We start from the raw sequence: 18,083 nt of genomic DNA on the forward strand, positions 1-18,083 counted from the left end.
TGAACCAGCACTGCCCACATTTCACCGTTTCATCAGGACTTCCTACAAGAACTACAGACTCGAATATTATCAACTGTATTTAAGAATTAGCATGAAAGCACCATTGAGGGGTCTACATAGAACCTTTAAGGGTTGCCCAAATGGGCAAAGCAAAAAACTATTTATGGGGTTGATTGAACACTAAAAGTTACTATATATATATATATATATATATATATATATATATATATATATATATATATATATATTGTTAAGTAATTTTATAAATGTTATCCCTTAATAGTGCATAGATAGGACTTCATAGTAACAGTTTCTGTTAGCTCTTCTTTTTTCACAGAAATGTCCTATTTTAATTTCAGAGCTAATGGTACCATTTTTGTCACAAGCACAGCAACAAAAATAAGGTCACCAGTGTCCTTCAAAAGCTGCAGCAGTGCTCATATTCACCTGGCCTTGTAAACCACTGGGCTGCAAACACAACTATGTGGCGCTCCTGTGGAGTTGCCCAACGGATGGAGGTCTGATCTTTTCCTGGCACATTGCTGGAGACCAAAGTAATACCAAATCCTTGTAAAAATCTAGCTAGTGTGACTCTGCTGGATGGTTCTTGCTATCTTGCTACTAGTCTATGCGACTAGGAGCCCTGCACTGGCTATCCTGGCAACACCAGGTGTGAGGCGGGAATACACCCTGGATAAGACATTCACATCTCGGGGAAATTTAGAGTCACCAATCCACCCACCTGCATAGGACATGTGGAACTCCTCACGAGTAGCTTGTGCTCAGGATCAAACCCGAGAACCTGGAGCTGTGAGACGCCAATGACAATCTGCTGCCCAACATTTTTAAGATGCTTTCGCCCAATCAAGATGATGTAGTAAGCAATTTAAGATTAAGGGTGTTGCTTAAGAACCACTCAAGGGGCAGTCCTGGGATTTGATCACTAGGTCCAAGCATTAAGCACTGCAGTGTCATTGTATTGTACACATGGAGCTCGGTTAGTTGCCTTAGTCTTCCTCCTCTATGCTGGGACTCCAAGGCCTGCAGGGTAGAAATTTGTAGAGTTTGCTCTGCCCCGCTGCGCTCTGCCTGTCCTCCATTCCTTCTTCTTCTTGAATCATTTCGTTACACATATGAGCGAGGTACTGCGTGAGCATGACCAGACCGACCAGCAGCGCTCCTCCGGATAGCATGAGGCTTGGCCACACTAGGCACTGCAGCGCAACACGCAGGTTGTGTCGCTTCGTCAGGATGGCATCCTCCGGGTAGCGCCAGTCGCTCAGGTAGCACCTTACAGCCTGGCCTCGCAGTTTACAGAGGGTGTCTTTGATTTTCTGAGCCTCTTCCATCATGTCAGATTTGTTTTGGTGGTTTTTCGGGGTGTAGAAACACTAAAGGGAAAAGAAGATGCAGTCAGCGATGGATGGCAAAGCATCCAGAAGGAAGGAAGTTTAATGGTGCCCAGTCATAATCCCAACCCTGTGAAATAGTTAAATAAATTTAAATAAGACCTTTTTCTTTGGTCTGCAATGTAAACAGTTGCTGTTGTTTGTGTGGCAACATTCTTACAATAACAGCCCATATTGCAAATTTATATTCAGACCTGTTTTAATCTGTGATACCGGCTCTTTAAGGTTCTCTCATTACAGACAGCAGTACCTCTGGGCTCAGGTTCACAGCTGCTTCATCATAGCGCAGATGCAAGGTTTTTTCAGATGTTTCAGCTGTGACGTTCACCAAGACCTGCAGACACGGATAATCGCTGCCTCGTTCATCAGACTCGTTTAGGAACTCGGCCTGGATCAGCGAGCAGTTGGTGTCGTCTCCCCAGTCACTGCACGGCAAGAGCACTTACCATAAACCGGCATGTTAAAACACTGAGAAATAGATCGTGAGTTTATTTTTCATGACCAAACCTATCAAATTTTGTAACAAAAATGTGAATGAAAATGTTTTTCTCTCCAATATAATACCATTTAAGGACCTACTGTCTTAAACATACAAATATTCTTATTTATTTATTCATAAATTACATTGAATGCCAGTCATTTACATTGATTTATAATATTGCACATTACATTGAGTAATTAAGTAAAAAAAAAAAAAAAAAAGACAGCTATATGGCAGAAAAATGATCTTAAATCAATCAAAATATTTGAATGTTTTGAACTTATAGTAAATGGTACTAAATTTCAGAATTGGAAAAAAAACTTCCTTTACTTTTTCCTCACATTATGCTTGTAGAATTTTGCTTAACCTGACAGAAGTGTAAATTTTCCAGTAACATTCCCCAACGACCCAGGAAACCATTGACATGCCAACTGTAACCTGTATAACAAACACTTTCTGTTTGTCCTTACTTGTGAATACACGGCTTTACCACAACGATCCCCACCACAAAGTACATGAGGATGGAGAAGGCCATCATGCTGAAGCCCAGGAGCAGCGTCCTCTCTTCTCCTACACTGGAAACAGAAACCTGGGCTTTGGCCTTGTCACCACCACCACCACGTTCTCTTCTCCGTTGTGACTCAGGCACGTTGGTTGGGTACTGAAGGATCTCTCTGCAAGAGCACAGACCATCTTGAAAAGTGATGTAGGACCAAGTTTTAGAATTTGAAGTTGAGTAGTTACAATTAGAGATACGCTGATACTAAATTTCCCAGCCGATATGATAAACGATTATTCAGAGATATACCGATAACCGATACTGATAGTTCTGACTTTTATGCCTTCTTTTAAATGAATAATAATTAATTCCACAATTCTGAAAGAAATGCAAATAAAAAATTGTATTCTCTCCATTTGAACAAGTTGTTTGACAGTAACTGGTCTCATAAACAGAAGCAAGAAAGCATTTCTATTTCATCACTGACATCAAACTGGTAATATATAGGCCTAATATAAACCTTTTTTTGATGATATTAACTCATACTAACATTAACTGGATATGAAATATACTACTCTACAAATATAGTTTTCTGTTTTTTGTGCTTTTTTGTCACTCATCTTCATTTAAATCTTTCAACGGTGTACTGGCCCTGTAATTCAGTGAGAGCAGCACGCGAGTAGTGCGGGGAAAAAATTTGACTCGGCGCCGCTTCACTGCTGCTCACTTCCAGTGTAAAATTTTATCAGTGCAGAGATTACAGACAAAACTGCAGTTTTGTCATCATTCCACACAAGAAACATCTTTACACACAGCATGAAATCGATGTGTTTTCCCGCCCACTTTTGATTGACAGGATATAATCAGCCCTGATCATCGGTTGTTTTTAAACTATTGGCCAATAGCCGATAGTGGGGAAAATAGCCTTTATCGGCCGATACATCGGTGCATCTCTAGTTACAATATAGTTATAAAGACTGAAGACTAAACTGCTGGAGTATATACACAAATAAATAATTGAAAGAAGTAGGCAAGTACAAATGACAGATTTGTAATAGTAACATTAGTTCTTCGAGGATTCGACAGTCATCTGGATGTTAACTCTTAGCATCAAGAGTTTTCACTATAGTTACTGTAGTGAGGTTTAGGTTTAACCCAGGGATGTGTATATGTATATACTGTACATGTATGTATTTTTTTTTTTACAGCGCCTCCTAGTGACTAGGAGGGTCTGATTGACTTTTAGCTATGATCAACACTGATTTAACCCACTGAGGTAGCTTTTCCTACAACCTCATTCATCAAAGGCAACAAAATTGACTTCCACTTATTTGAATTCCCGCAGATTCAATAGTCAATAGTACAGGACTGGGAAAAAAATTATGCTAGCTAGTTTTACAGAGTTCCACAACTGCTTCAACATGAAATATCATATCACACTTTGCGCTGTATTATAGTTTAGTTTGCAATATAGCTTTCATCTTTAACCAAAGGTTCACCAATTGGTTCAGTTGGTAATATGTTGCAGTAACGTTCCAGTGAGAGAGAAGTCTATAGCTTTCTCTAAGACTTAATCGATTTCCCCTGAATCGAATCCAAATAAAAACTGATCTCTCATTCCCTGCCAGAATTCCCGGGCCTCACCTCGTGCGCCGTCTCCGGAGGTTGATGTGAACAGGAATGCTGAAGGACCCTCGAGGGGTCGGACTCAAAAGCATGCCTAATTCTGATGAGCTCCAGCACCGAGTTATTTGAATTTGCACAGTTCCTGGTGAACACGCTTCTGTATGGTGCCGCAGAGGGCACTTTGGGGACAGGCATCTTACAGCCAGAGTTTAAAAAAAACAAAAAAAAACAGGCCTGCCTTCTGAGATCTAATGCCCCAGGCAGGGGTTTCTATAGGAACCATCACCACCAGGCAACATAATAATTATGTCCAATGGGACCATTATTTCAGCTGGATGTGTATTCGTACAGTGGGGCTTACAAGTCTGAGTCCACTAGCACCAGCTACATTATTTATCAAAAACTCTACAGGTTTTCAGTTATTATTAAAAAAAAATCATCATTGTTTATGCTGAATGATATCCAAGTTCCCTGTTCCTGTTAGTGGACTTTTTGAGACCACTGCGATTTCTTGGCCAGATATTACAACAGACTGAGGGATAACATGTTCCTCTAACGATAGATCTGTGATTAAAGATAATTACCACGTTCTGCTTACGTCATCAATCATCATGATCTGGGCTTAGCAGGAATATTTGTAGCTGTTCTGTGAGTTTTGCATCATCCTATGCCATCCTCCTACTGGTTTCAATTTTTAATGAAAACTTTTCTACCTGGGCTGCGAATTTAACTTATGCGAAAAATTGGAATAACGTATAAAACATTGGCAAAAAAAAGCACAGTTTCCGTGCACTTCTGAGGAAACTGGAGTTTAATCTCGAGTCAATTATCCAATCACAAGATTTGTTGAGGTAAAGTCACGTGACATTTTTGATGCGCATCGAGGAATTTATTCTATGTATACTCTATGTATTATACGTACAATGTGTTTCCATCGTAGTTTATGCACTTCTTATGTCTTCTCATCGAATAAAAAAAATCAAGCACATATGTTTTTTATGCGCATTTTGGAAATTTTATTCGTATCTGGTGTTTCCATCCAGTGCGATATCCCAAAATTCACGGACGGAAACATAACTATTGACTGTCCTTGGTCGCAGTAGCACTAAATTGGCTGAATTAAATCTAAAATCTTAACCCAAAACCAAAGAACTCTTTTACAATTTTTTTGTGTGTGCCTGAGACAGCTTTCGTTGTAGCGGCCTTTTAAACTGTACAACACAACTTTAACAATGGACATTGTCTCAAAGCAGCTTCACATAAACATATAAACGCAGATATATATAGATCTTAAGCGTGTGGATTTATCCCTAATGAGCAAGCCGGTGGTGACGGTGGCGAGGAGAAACTCCCTAAGATGTTATGATGAAGAAACCTTGAGAGTAACCAGACTCAGAAGGGAACCCATCCTCATCTGGGTAACAATGGATAGTGTGAAAGTAAAGGAAAGTTCATTATGGTTTTTATATAAAGTCTGTTTGTTGAACTAGTCCACTGTTCACTAAAGGAGACCTGAGTGCAAAATTGTATGTGGTAATTGCAGTCCTAAGGCCAAAGAAGCAACCGTAGTCCCAGCAACCACAGCGATGTCCATGTAAAATTGAGGTCCAAAACCATTTCTATTGTACTTCAAGTGGTACCATCATAAGCAACCTCCAGTCTGTAGCCTCCAGTTGATGAGAACCATCTTGCCCTGTGGAGAATTTTGATTTCAAAACATAATATCATTGATTAGAATTGAGCATCTTACCCCAAAATATGGGTTCTCCTTTCTTCCCGTGGCATCGCTGCTCACGCCCGGATTTCTCATTAAAGACTTCTGACTAGAGGACAGAGCTCATACATCGTTAAAACTCGCTCAACCACACTTCATGAACACGTTCATGTGTGAATAATGAATGAATTTAAAATAGTATCTATTATTCACGAAACACTGATGTTAAAATTTGGAAACATTCGAAATACAATGTAGCACACCTGCGTAGCTTTATCTCCTGAGGCTAAAGGGCTTGGCAGCATGCAAGTCAATCAACAGGCCTGCTATTGAAACTGTTCAGTGTAGGGCCTGAGGATATGGGATACTATCCAGGAAATTTATAGCATTTCGTTGTTATTATTATAATTTATTTTTTATCCCACCACCCACTCTTTCAGAGGACAATGCAATTTTTTGGACAGCCATTTCTAAGAGATGGAGAGGAAATGTTTTTAAAAAGTAAAGCAAACTTATTAAAACTTAGAGCTGACGAGGGTCTGAAAGTTGGTCAGTTCCTGTGGTGAAAACGGGATAAAACTCTTCAGGATGTCCTCTTAGTGAAGAATTATCGACTTTGGGTATCTCTTCACCCAGTGGTTCAGTGTTTTTAACCCACCATCCTCTTTAAAACGGCCATATTTTCCTAGGATCACGTGAATGAACTGAAATGTTATCAGATGATAACAATGAGGCTCAATGAGGCTCATTTGGAAGCTAATACGCTGTTCATCTTTCCACAAATTGCCCTAAACTTAAAAGCACTTTTTAAAATGGAATCAGATAGCAACTCATCTTTATTTCAACACGATTAATAATACATCGACTTTGCTACTGGTCAGTGTACTATTTCAGAGGCTTTGACCCTATGCAGGAGGCGATCAGGCTAGCCGAGACAGAAATGCCTCCTTGACAAAAGTGTTTTTATTTATTTAATTTTTTATAAACGCCTCAAAGAAGTGAAACATCCGCCTGTTTTTTTCTTCTGCGTGTAACCTTGATTGGAAAAATCGGCAGCAGGGCACAGAGAGATGCATTGAAACAGCCTCCATGCGGGAGAAAGGCCTTAAGTGAGGGCATCACGTCTCTCATTTGGACCATTTCCTCAAAGCGAGGACAAAAAAACAGAGCAATGAAGACGCTTTGGGTGAAATAAGCACCATTGTAGTAAGTCATACTGATGGATTACGGGCGTAAGAGGAAACTTTCTTTTCTGACAATTGGACTGCTGTTTTTCCTGAGCGGGATTGAATATGGTGAGTGTCTGTGTTCGGGGACTTAGAGGTTATAACAGATTGTTTGTAGATTGAATATGAAGTGTGTGTGTGTGTGTGTGTGTGTGTGTGTGTGTGTGTGTGTGTGTGAGACCGTCTATCCAATTCCCAAAAAGCACAACCGAATGAGAAACCAGAAAAAAAAAATGTATAATAAAATTTGGTGAAGAGAAAAAAAAACGATTTAGGCTTATATCAGACTCATATTAAAGTCTTCGTAATTATAGTAAGTTTCTTTTTATGTATTCTTTTATGCCGTCGTGAAAATGGATGACTCCTTGATCTTAGTTTTTTTTATATTGTATAATAAAACCACTGGAAATGAGATGTGGGTTGTAAACCTGTAAAACACAATGAAGGAGGCGTGGCCTCTGTGCATGTCAGTTCCAGGAAATGAGGGGTGGCCTATAAACCTTTCAGTTCCAGTGAAGGAGGCATAGCGTCTGCACCTGTCAGACCAACAGAAGGGGTGTGGCCTGTAAACCTGCCCATCCCAACAATCTATGTGACTCCCAAGTTCTCATCGAAATTAAATGTAACCTGTTGAATGTACATGGGGGGGTGCAAACATTTTCCCTTGACTATCATCAGGTTGTATACTGTACTGTACATCATGTGATTTGATTATACAGGTAATGACTTCCCGCATTCCCCTAATTGACCTATGATGTTATCCCACTCCCTCTCTCTCTCTCTCTCTCTCGCTAAGCCGTTATCCTCCCGACTATATGGAGGTATCTGCAGATTCTCAACGCCCCGCCATATTTCCTCGGACTCGGCCTGTCTGCGTTCAGTTTCAGTGGACTTGTGACGGGGCCGTTGTTCGGACGCTGGTCTGATAGAACTGGCGCTACAAAGACCATCATCCTTTTCTCTAACCTCTTTGAAATTGTCGGTAAGTGTTGAGAGAAGGAGCCTGGGCCAAAATCGTGAGATCCACACTAGCATGTGATTTGTCAGGAATAAACACACTTTTGGAGTGAAATAATCAACAACAGAGTGGTGTGATGAAGCAGAATTATAGATAGCATCCCAAAACCAGATTATTTTCCCAAATCAGCATATCATGAAGTGTTTTATTTCTCGAATACCATAGCAACTGGCCGACAATTACAATATTTTATTGCTTTTACTATCATGTCTATAGTGACAGGGATTTGTATGATGGGCATATAAAAAAATGTAAGCATTGGCCAATTGATGTAAGAGGAATAAAAGCTTCAAAACATGCAGTTATTGGAAAAGAATCAACTTTGGGGGTTGGTGGGGGGGGAGGGGCTTGTTTTCCTTTAACAGCACGGCCCAAAGTGTTTTATTCCTTACATAGTTCATATTGCACACTAAGAACTATTTCTTCATCTAGGGAACTTCATGTACTTCATAGGCTACTCAAAATGGCTTCTCCTGTCCAGTCGACTTGTTGCAGGTGAGAATGGGCTTTGGCTTCGATCTACCAGTTGGTAACACTCATTAAACTACAAATTCTCATGTAATCAGTTGGTGAATCTTTAAAACTTGCATTTTACAACATGGCTTCTATATGAAACGATCCCAGGCATCGGCGCTGGCGCAGGGTCATCCATTTTTGGTTTCCTGACGCGGACCACCGTCCCTGAAGAACGAGCTCGGGTGTTTGCCGCTGTGATGGCATCACGCCAAGCCGGACTCCTGATCGGTCAGTCGAACTCCTTTGTGGTTTTGTGGTTTAGTATGATACTAAAGTCAGACTCCATTACTGAGAACTGGTCAGAAGAAGACTGAAATGGCTAGGTACCTTAACAAATATTAGCACATAGATGAGCGCTGATAGAGAAAGATAGATCTTATTGTGGAGCATCATTAAATCTGTTATTTAAAAAAAAACCTGAAAGGATATGGCACAACAAGAATTTGGTGCTAACACCACCATGCTTCGCCTACAAATATTTTATCAATATGTTCTCAGAGCACTCGATTCGTTGAATTTACTTTGAAGTTCATAAACCTGTAATGTTCAGAAAATATTCTAAAATTGCTAGCTTCACGGTTTCAACTAGTGGATTGCTCTCACAGGGCATGGGTTCAGGAGATTGTCTTGTTGTAAAGGAAGGAAGGATCATATTTCTGAAAAGCAACATTTTCACCCCATGGGAGAAAGGAGTTGTTGATTATCGATAGAAAGCATAGGTCTTATTGTGTGTTTTCTTCCATGATGACATACTTTGTTGTTTTTAGGGCCTGCTTTTAACATTTTCCTTCGACTGTGTGATTTTCGACTGGGACCCTTCATTGTGAACAAGTACACCGCCCCGGGGGTAAGACTGCCCAAAACAAGCCGTGGAAACATATTCTATGATGTTTTAAAAGTGAGATTAACGACACTGTTCAACTGTTGCTGCTACACCTAAACTCTAACCCGTTCTTTTACCCTGGATGTGCTCCAGCTCTTCATGTGTGCCATGTGGCTGGTCCTCCAGTTAGCAGTGGTTCTGCTGTACTGGGATGTCCCTCCGCTGGACTCCGTGCCCGAGATGTACACTGCCCTCCGCCGTGTCAAGGAGGAAGAAGAGCGGCCGCTCGTGCGCCTGCAGGGTGAGGATGGTACACCAGGGTCAGGCTCCTACACCATGGCGATGTCTGATCAGACCGAGACGCGGCTTTCAGAAGAACTCGGGCCATCCGAGTATGAAGCGACGCCTGCCTCAGACAGTCCTCATTCCCCTGATGACCCCTTCGAGAACTTCAACGCCAGCCAAGGTGAGTTTCGCGTTTGCTGAAGTTATAAAGGACGTGAAGAATGTGCGTGAATAATAATTTGAACATAATTTAAGAATAATTAGTGAATCTGGTGAGCTATGAAAGGGGGTTGTTAATGCATACAGATATTTATACAGATTTAATTTATGTTTTTGCTACCTGCACAACTGAGTGATTCTAAACATTGTTATTTATCTCCAACTGACCTTCAGAAGACGGGAAAAAAAGCCGGGCTACGTGACAGGCAGTGGGAATGGGGGAAAAAAATTTATGACCGTATTGGAGACATCTCTTTAGGGCTGAATTTCGTTATAATAATAATTATTCTGAGGGTTACAGAAACATATACACACAGGATACAGATTTTAAGCGTGCAAGTGTATCTCTATTGAGCAAAAAGTGCAGAAAGTAAAAGAAAGTTCATTATGGTATATACATGAAGTCTATATACATAAGGGCATTCTCGGAAAATCCAGAACCCAATTAGCCGATTAGCCGAAACACGGGCGCGCTTTATTAACTGGAGAGCTCAAAACAAAAGCAAATCGCAAGCCACACATTACAATTTCATCACGTCAGTTTACAATCCCATGGCCAATATTCAATTGTCAACATAATGTAGTAGCCTGAAACATAAAAATACGTCAATATTAAAAATAAATAATAAAATAAATATTATCAGGTATGTTTGTACAAATAAACCTGTTGCAGGAAAGTTGTAGGAATGCCTACAAGTGTTTTATATTAAAAACAAAACGTTCATAGAACATCCCATAATCTTAGATTGAATTTTTCTCTGAACTAAAAAGTTCCTAAAACCGAAATTGCTAGCTGGGCGGTTCTCCGCAAAACGTTTTCATCACCCCTGGGGAGAAGGGAGTTGTTGATTATAGATAGAGGCTGCACCTGTGTGTGTGTGTGTGGGTGATCTCACTCTTCATCGATTCCTCCTGTTGTGACTGAGGGAGATGATCTCAGACTGTGCTGAAGTCTTTATTGACCCGTGCACCTTTTCTACGCTTGTGTGTTTGTGATATATCGTGATATAGCTTTGTATCGATCTGTGCCAGAGCTTCGTCTCCTTCACTTATCCGTCTCTCTCTCTTCTCCTCTCTCTAGAGTTCCTGAGGGAGGAGGTGGTGGTTCTCCTCACCGCACAGTTCATCACGCTCTTTAATCAGACCGCACTCGAGGTACGTTCCTTCTCTCAGACAAGAATCTTCCTTCATTTGGACTCGGACAGTAATTCATTAAACTATTCCTCAATCCTGATTGGTCAGAAGGTTGTTGATTCATTTTCTAGAACAGCAGTCATTCTGGCTTAAAGGCAAACCACAGGGTTATATACCAACACGCTCCTTCTAATATGTTATCGTTTCTATAGTAACAACAGAGACTTGTATTGCAGACGTTTTTTTTAAAAGAAACGTGTGTAGTTGTCGGTGGCTTATTGGTTAGCACGTTTGCCTCACACCTCCAGGGTCGGGGGTTTGATTCCCACCATGGCCCTTTGTGTGCAGAGTTTGCATGTTCTCCCCGTGCTGTGGGGGTTTCCTCCGGGTACTCTGGTTTTCTCCCCCAGTCCAAAGACATGCATGGTAGGCTGATTGGCGTGTCTAAAGTGTCCATAGTGTATGAATAGGTGTGTGAATGTGTATGTGATTGTGCCCTGCGATGGATTGGCACCCTGTCCTGGGTGTACCCCGCCTTGTGCCCAATGCTATCCTGGGTTAGGCTCCAGGTTCCCCGTGACCCTGAAGAGGATAAGTGGTATAGAAGATGGATGGTGTGTAGTTGTTGAAATTTCCTGTGAGGAGACACTTCTAACATTTAGACTTGTGTTTTTGTGTTTTTATAGACCCTTTTTTTTTAAAAAAAAAAAAAAAAAAAAAAAAAAAAGAATGATTCATGGGATTACATGCGATTATAGCTGCGATAATGCAAGTGATAACCAGTTTTGTGGAATATATATTAAACAATATTAAATGCAGCAATAAATTAATAAAAAGTACGACGTGCAGTCTTACTTAAGGAATAAAAATCGTAATTGCTATCAAATTGCTGTCAAGTGCGAAGAAGTGAAAACTTGATGTGTGAAATGGAGGTACTTGTACCACCTTGAAGTTGATTTATTTTCCAATAACAACATGTCCTGAAGTGTTTTAGTCCTCTTTGCAACGACTAAAAGTTTTTCATTAAATAAAAAATGACACGTCATACTTTTTAAAAAATCCATTTACAGTTTTAAGCTAGTTATGTGTAGTTAGCTCAGTAGTTTTACGTAGACTAGCTAATTTTATGTAGCAAAAATATTAGCTAGTTAATTTTTATGCAGACCGTACAGGTGAGGAGGAACAGGAGGACGTTTGGATTTTTAGGTCACAAGCTGATCGTTTGTAGTGCTACGTAGTTTTATAGAAACAGCAAGTTAGTTGTGTGTAGCTGGTTCGCTAGTTTTACACAGACTAGCTAATTGTATGTGGCAAAAATGTTAGCTAGCTAATTTTATGTAGACTAGTGACTTTTTTGTAGCTGACTAGCTAGTTAACTTTTATGCAGACTACCCAACAAGCTAGTTATGTATATTCGACTAGCTAGTTAATGTAATGTATACAAGCCGGTTTTATATCGCTGATACCCTAGTTACGTGGAACTGAGAAAGTTTACTGTTACGTATCCAACTGACTAGTAATGTTTACGTAGACTAGCTATTCACTAGTTAACTTTTAATGTACACTAGCTAGTTTTACACAGTCAAGAAGGTAATTGTGTGTAGCTGTCTAGTTAGTTAATATTCTATGTTTAAAAAAAAAAAAAGCCATTTACAGTTACTTCATTATTGCCATGAAGTCTCAAACACTAACGTATTGCACAAAGAGCTCTCACATCTCACTGTTTCCATGGGAACCACCACCAACCATTTGAAAACCCAAAATGTCTGCTCTTGTTAAACAGTATAATTGTATTCGCATAATTACAAATTAGTAATGACAGAATAATGGGATTAACGAAGCATCTTGGTGTCCTCTCCAGACCATGGTTACACCGATGACGCAGAAGTACTTCGGCTTTGGTGAGCTGGGGAACAGTGTGATGTATGGCCTGTGCGGCGTGGAGGTGATTGGCGGGTTTTTCCTCGTGCGCTGGCTGAGCCGAGTACTTGAGGAGCGCGTGCTGCTCGCCGCTGGCCTGCTCGTGAGCTGTGTGGCCTGCGTCTGGTGCCTTGTCTTCCTTGCCGACCCCAAGGGTATGCATGTGTGTGTGTGTGTGGGTTATAAAGTACGAGTGCTCTGTTGGCCAAATGCCCGAACAGACTGGCACACACCTGCGTGCGGACAGCCACAATATGCTGGCACTGTTTGATGCCAGGTGGTGCGTGTAGAGCGATGCTCTATTCTTCCTGCAATATTAGAATGGTGGTGTTGTCTTTTTTAATGAAAATGCAGTATACTGTATATTCCAGAAGATTTCGAACACTGTCAAGAAGTGCATGCAGCTTTCAAAACCGTTTATTTATTTATTTAATTATTCATGACTGCCGTCTGTGCTTCACAGTGAGAAACACAACAAATGTAGGATAATTAGAAAAAGACACAGATGTTTGCCTGATAGGTCTGGATGACAAAAAAAACAAACCCATGGCCAAGTAAACCAGCCAAAAAACCACTCTCAAAATGTATACAATGCTTTTAAAGACCGTCACTGTCCCAACATTGTCCTCTTTTGCCAAGAATGAATGTTTCCTTTACGGTATGTTCGATTAATATTAGCATATCTCAACGTGTTTTACTCATCTTGTACCATACCAATATTCCAATGATTACAATTTCACTCATTAAAGAATAACATGATGGCATCCATTACATGAAAGAAGTTAGCGTTTTATTTTCTCAAGCAGCTACAAATATAACATTGCTGCGTTGTACTTCAGTCACTTCCTGGTTTTGCAGTTAAAGTCTACAGTGTTGTTGTGCTTTGTTGGAAATGTGTCTTACTCCATATATATATATATATATATATATATATATATATATATATATATATATATATATATATATATATATATATATGTGTGTGTGTGTGTGTGTGTGTGTGTGTGTATGTATGTAATCAGGTGGCTTTGCGCTGGAGCTGACCGAGTTCATTATTGGGGTGTTCCTGCAGTTGATGGGGCTTCCCTTCGTCGCCGTGTCCCAGGTGTCCCTCTTCTCCAAAGTCACTGCGGAGAAGACGCAAGGTGCGTACGTGCGAGAATAAAATTCAACCAAAAGAATAAAATCTCAGGATCTGTTAGTATCAAAAATCTTATTATGGTGTGTGTGTGTTTATATATCTGCAGGCTTTAGTCAAGGTGTACGGCGCTCCATCGGAGGTCTTGCCACCATCCTGGGGCCACTCTGGGCGGGTGGTTTGACTGGAAACTTGTACGTGATGCTGGGAATGATGCTGTTTCTCCTCACGCTCATTATGGTCAGTGAGGGCATTTGGAATAATCTAATAAACTAGCACGATGTAATGGGAGTGTAATGGAAACTAAAACTAAATCAATGTATATACGCAAATATGTCTGTGTCCACCATTTTGAATTGTTCTTTTTCTCCGTTGCATTGAGGGATTTGTTTAGGATAAGAAATGTGCCTATAGACACAGCTCTGTATGTATCGAGACACGTTGAGAGTGTTGTGTTGTGTCGTCGGTCAGATCATGATGGCGCTGTCCTATGACAAACTGGTGGAGCCCCCGGTGGTGCGGCACGCGGATGACTCTGAGAGCGAAGGGTAGAGGAGGAGGTCGCTCATTCGCACGTCAAACCATACAGGTGAGAAGGAACAGGAGGATGTTCGGATTTTTAGGTCACAAGCTGATTGTTTCTAGTGCTACATAGTTTTATAGAAACAGCAATCTAGTTATGTGTAGCTAGCTCGCTAGACTACCCAACAAGCTGGTTATGTGAATTTGACTAGCTAATTAATTTAATGTATACAAGCTGGTTTTATATTGCTGCTACCCTAGTTATGTGGATCTGAAAAGCTAGTTTACTTTTACATATCCAACTGGCTAGTAATGTTTACGTAGACCAGCTACTCACTAGTTCATTTTTAATGTACACTAGCTAGTTTTATGTAAGCAAATAGCTATTCTAGCTATTTTCATGTAGCCCACTAGCTAGTTAACGTGTATATACACTAGCTAGTTTTATGTAGCCAAATAGCTAGGCTAGCTATTTTCATGTAGCCCACTAGCTAGTTAACTTGTATATACAATAGCTAGTTTTATGCAGCCAAATAGCTAGGCTAGTTTTTTTCATGTAGCCCACTAGCTAGTTAATGTGTATTTACACTAGCGTTTTATGTAGCCAAATAGCTAGGCTAGCTATTTTCATGTAGCCCACTAGCTAGTTAACGTGTATTTACAGTAGCGTTTTATGTAGCCAAATAGCTAGGCTAGCTATAATTCGTGTAGCCCACTAGCTAGTTAACTTGTATATACAATAGCTAGTTTTATGCAGCCAAATAGCTAGGCTAGCTATTTTCATGTAGCCTAATAGCTAGTTAACTTGTATATACACTAGCTAGTTTTACATAGCCAAGAAGGTAATTGTGTGTAGCTGTCTAGCTAGTTAATATTGTATGTATTTTTTATGTAGATTATGTGCAGGTGATTAATGTGCCATTAAGTTATGTTGTCGAACCGGGATGGTTTTCTGTAGGACGCTTTAAATCAGTAAAGCTGAATATAAAAAATTTTCACAAAAGAAAAAAAAAAGTTATGTGAAAATGCTAATGTAGATGATGGTGAATTAGCATTATATATGGGAAGCCATTTAAGTCCAAAAGTCCTAGTCTGTAACCAAGAGCACTGTTCACCACACTATTGTTTACAAATGGTTTAACTCTACTCTAGTTGCTCCACTGCGTCTCCAGATGGCCAAGTGAAATTAAAAGATCTATGATTTTTTTTCTTCTCTTTATTTCCATTCAGGACAGCAGCTCGCGGTGGTCCGTCTGGCCCGGGGTTGGGGTGCGTGTGGTGCTCAGTGGAACAGATGCTGGAGCGGTGGTAGTTACCGGCTCGTGCCAGGAGCAGCAGACCTCAGACAGCAAGAGACATGGACACACACACACACACACACACACATACACACACACACATATATATATACGCCCACACATATGCTCACACCTCATACAGCTCTGCTTATTATTCTTATGTTATTCCACAGTTTTGCATAAAATGCATTCATACTTCATTCAAAGAGTCTTTAGGTTAAATTAAATTGTTGCTTTGATTTGTGTGATTGTAGTTTGCGGTGAGTGTACAGATGAGGGCGCTATTCCTCCACAACACTGTGTGTGTGTGTGTGTGTGTGTGTGTGTGTGTGTGTGTGTGTGTGTGTTTGTGTGTGTGTGTGTGTGGGGACATGTTTTTATATGTTATTGGGGACTAAATGTCCTCACAAGGATTGGAATATCTGACCGTTTTGATCTAGTGGGGACATTTGGTTGGTCCCCACAATTTGTGTGTGTGTGTGTGTGTTTGACAAAAACTTCAGCTTTTAATAATAATAATAATAATAATAATAACAATATTAATAATAATAAATGAGAAAAAACCCAGTTTTGTTCTGTAGCGTTACCTGCTACTGTGTAAATAATTATGTCAGTGGAAGGTCCTCATGAGGCTAGTAAGAAGAAAGTGTGTGTATGTGTTTTTATATCTTAGTGGGGAATTCTTAGACCAAATTCCAATCCTTGTCCCCACAAGGGACAAAAGCTTCAGCTTTCATGAAAAAAAGTTTTATCATTACTGGGGATAAGGCTAGTTAGATTTAGGTTTTGGCGTAGCATTAACAGCCAATGGAAGGTCCTCATTAGGCTGGTAAAAAAAAAATGTGTGTGTTGTTGGGGTGGGGGGGACCATGTGGACAGGAATATCTAATAGTTTCAACCTTGTGGGAACATTTGGTCCTCAAAAAAATGTAAACACCCACACACACACACACACACACACTCTCTCATGTTTGCCTTACTATTCTTATGAGGACCTTCCATTGACAATTATTAATTGTCCTAATAAAGATAGTAAAACAAACACAGTTGTCCCCACAATGATAGCTGACCGTTTTGACCTTGTGGGGACATTTCCTTGGAAGGTTCTTATAAGGATAGTAAGACAAATCTGTGTGTGTGTGTGACAGAGAGAGAGAGAGGGGGGGGGGGGGGGGGGGAAGTTCTGAAATAAATTATGAAGAAATTTGGAATAACTCTCAAACAAACCTAACTACTCTGTAATTTGAATCTTCCCAGCCTCCGTGTTTGCTTTTAATAACCCGGGACACAGAACCAGAACGTTTATATTGTTTCGTCTTGACAAATCTCAGATTAAAAAGCAGACGAAATGGAAGAATCTGACGCCGAATGTTAACGCTGCCGCGCTCTCTCTCTCTCTCTCACATGCAGAATTGATTTTCAGTGTTTCAGTCTTCGGCATGATTTACAGCAGAGAGACGGATGAATACGTGTTTAACCTCTCGCACTTTAATCCAGATTATCTCCCAATCCCTCCTCTCTCTGTGTGTGGCCTGACAGGTTGTAATCCCGGTCTCACAACACAACACATTCACACTCACCCAGCAGACCACACACACACGCACACACACACATATGCACTCTGGGCCTGTTAATGTGCTTGATTTAAAAAGAGTCGTGACATTATTCATCATAACCCCCCCTTCATAATTCTGCCAGACACGCCGACCTGATGTTGAGTGACGGCTCGGTAATGATATCCCCTCAGCCCCTTATTGCGCTGCAGAAGGTAAATATTTATGATCCCTCATGTCCCTGCTGTTAATAAACGCTTGACGAACGCTCCAGCTGTGTTACATTTCAGATTTTTACTTCACCTCCATGACTTGCCATTTCCCTGCCATCTTAAGGGCTGTGGTATTACATTATCAGCATGCAGGAATTTCACTAGACCTCTCATCCAGAATGCTATTTTTTCCCCTAAAGAATGTTCCTAAATATATAATCAAATACTTGAAATTTTCAACGTTTATGATTGAAACATTCCTTCAGTTTCATTTTTAGAAATCAGCTCAGCTGACGTACTCCACAAGCTAGTTCGCAGCTAGTTCTCATATTTGTTGTCTTCCAGTTAGCTAGCTAGTTGGAATGATATTTTCGGTATTTTGGTATTATTTAAGGGGCGCACAGTGGCTTAGTGGTTAGCACGTTCACCTCAACCCGCCAGGGTCGGGGGTTCGATTCCTGTGGCTCTGTGTGTGCGGAGTTTGCATGTT

The 18,083-nt window shown here is 40.5% G+C and overlaps 2 protein-coding genes across 2 annotated transcripts; one reads left to right on the forward strand and one right to left on the reverse strand.

Moving 5' to 3' along the window:
- Positions 1-264: 264 nt before the first annotated feature.
- kcnmb3 (potassium calcium-activated channel subfamily M regulatory beta subunit 3) lies at positions 265-5,856 on the reverse strand. Its single transcript, XM_017472619.3, has 4 exons — positions 5,766-5,856; positions 2,361-2,564; positions 1,660-1,834; positions 265-1,391 (listed from the first exon to the last, which is right to left on the reverse strand). The coding sequence occupies exons 1-4, from the start codon at positions 5,798-5,800 to the stop codon at positions 1,008-1,010; spliced, it is 798 nt and encodes a 265-aa protein (XP_017328108.1). The 5' UTR covers positions 5,801-5,856; the 3' UTR covers positions 265-1,007.
- A 934-nt stretch (positions 5,857-6,790) lies between these two features.
- On the forward strand, positions 6,791-17,652 carry mfsd8l2 (major facilitator superfamily domain containing 8-like 2). Its single transcript, XM_017472620.3, has 12 exons — positions 6,791-7,024; positions 7,752-7,937; positions 8,406-8,468; positions 8,598-8,717; positions 9,257-9,336; positions 9,466-9,778; positions 10,898-10,971; positions 12,812-13,025; positions 13,893-14,015; positions 14,118-14,248; positions 14,480-14,597; positions 15,761-17,652. The coding sequence occupies exons 1-11, from the start codon at positions 6,949-6,951 to the stop codon at positions 14,558-14,560; spliced, it is 1,461 nt and encodes a 486-aa protein (XP_017328109.1). The 5' UTR covers positions 6,791-6,948; the 3' UTR covers positions 14,561-14,597; positions 15,761-17,652.
- Positions 17,653-18,083: the final 431 nt, after the last annotated feature.

The sequence above is a fragment of the Ictalurus punctatus genome, chromosome 7 (assembly GCF_001660625.3).
Source record: "Ictalurus punctatus breed USDA103 chromosome 7, Coco_2.0, whole genome shotgun sequence".
Classification (NCBI taxonomy): Eukaryota; Metazoa; Chordata; class Actinopteri; order Siluriformes; family Ictaluridae; genus Ictalurus; species Ictalurus punctatus.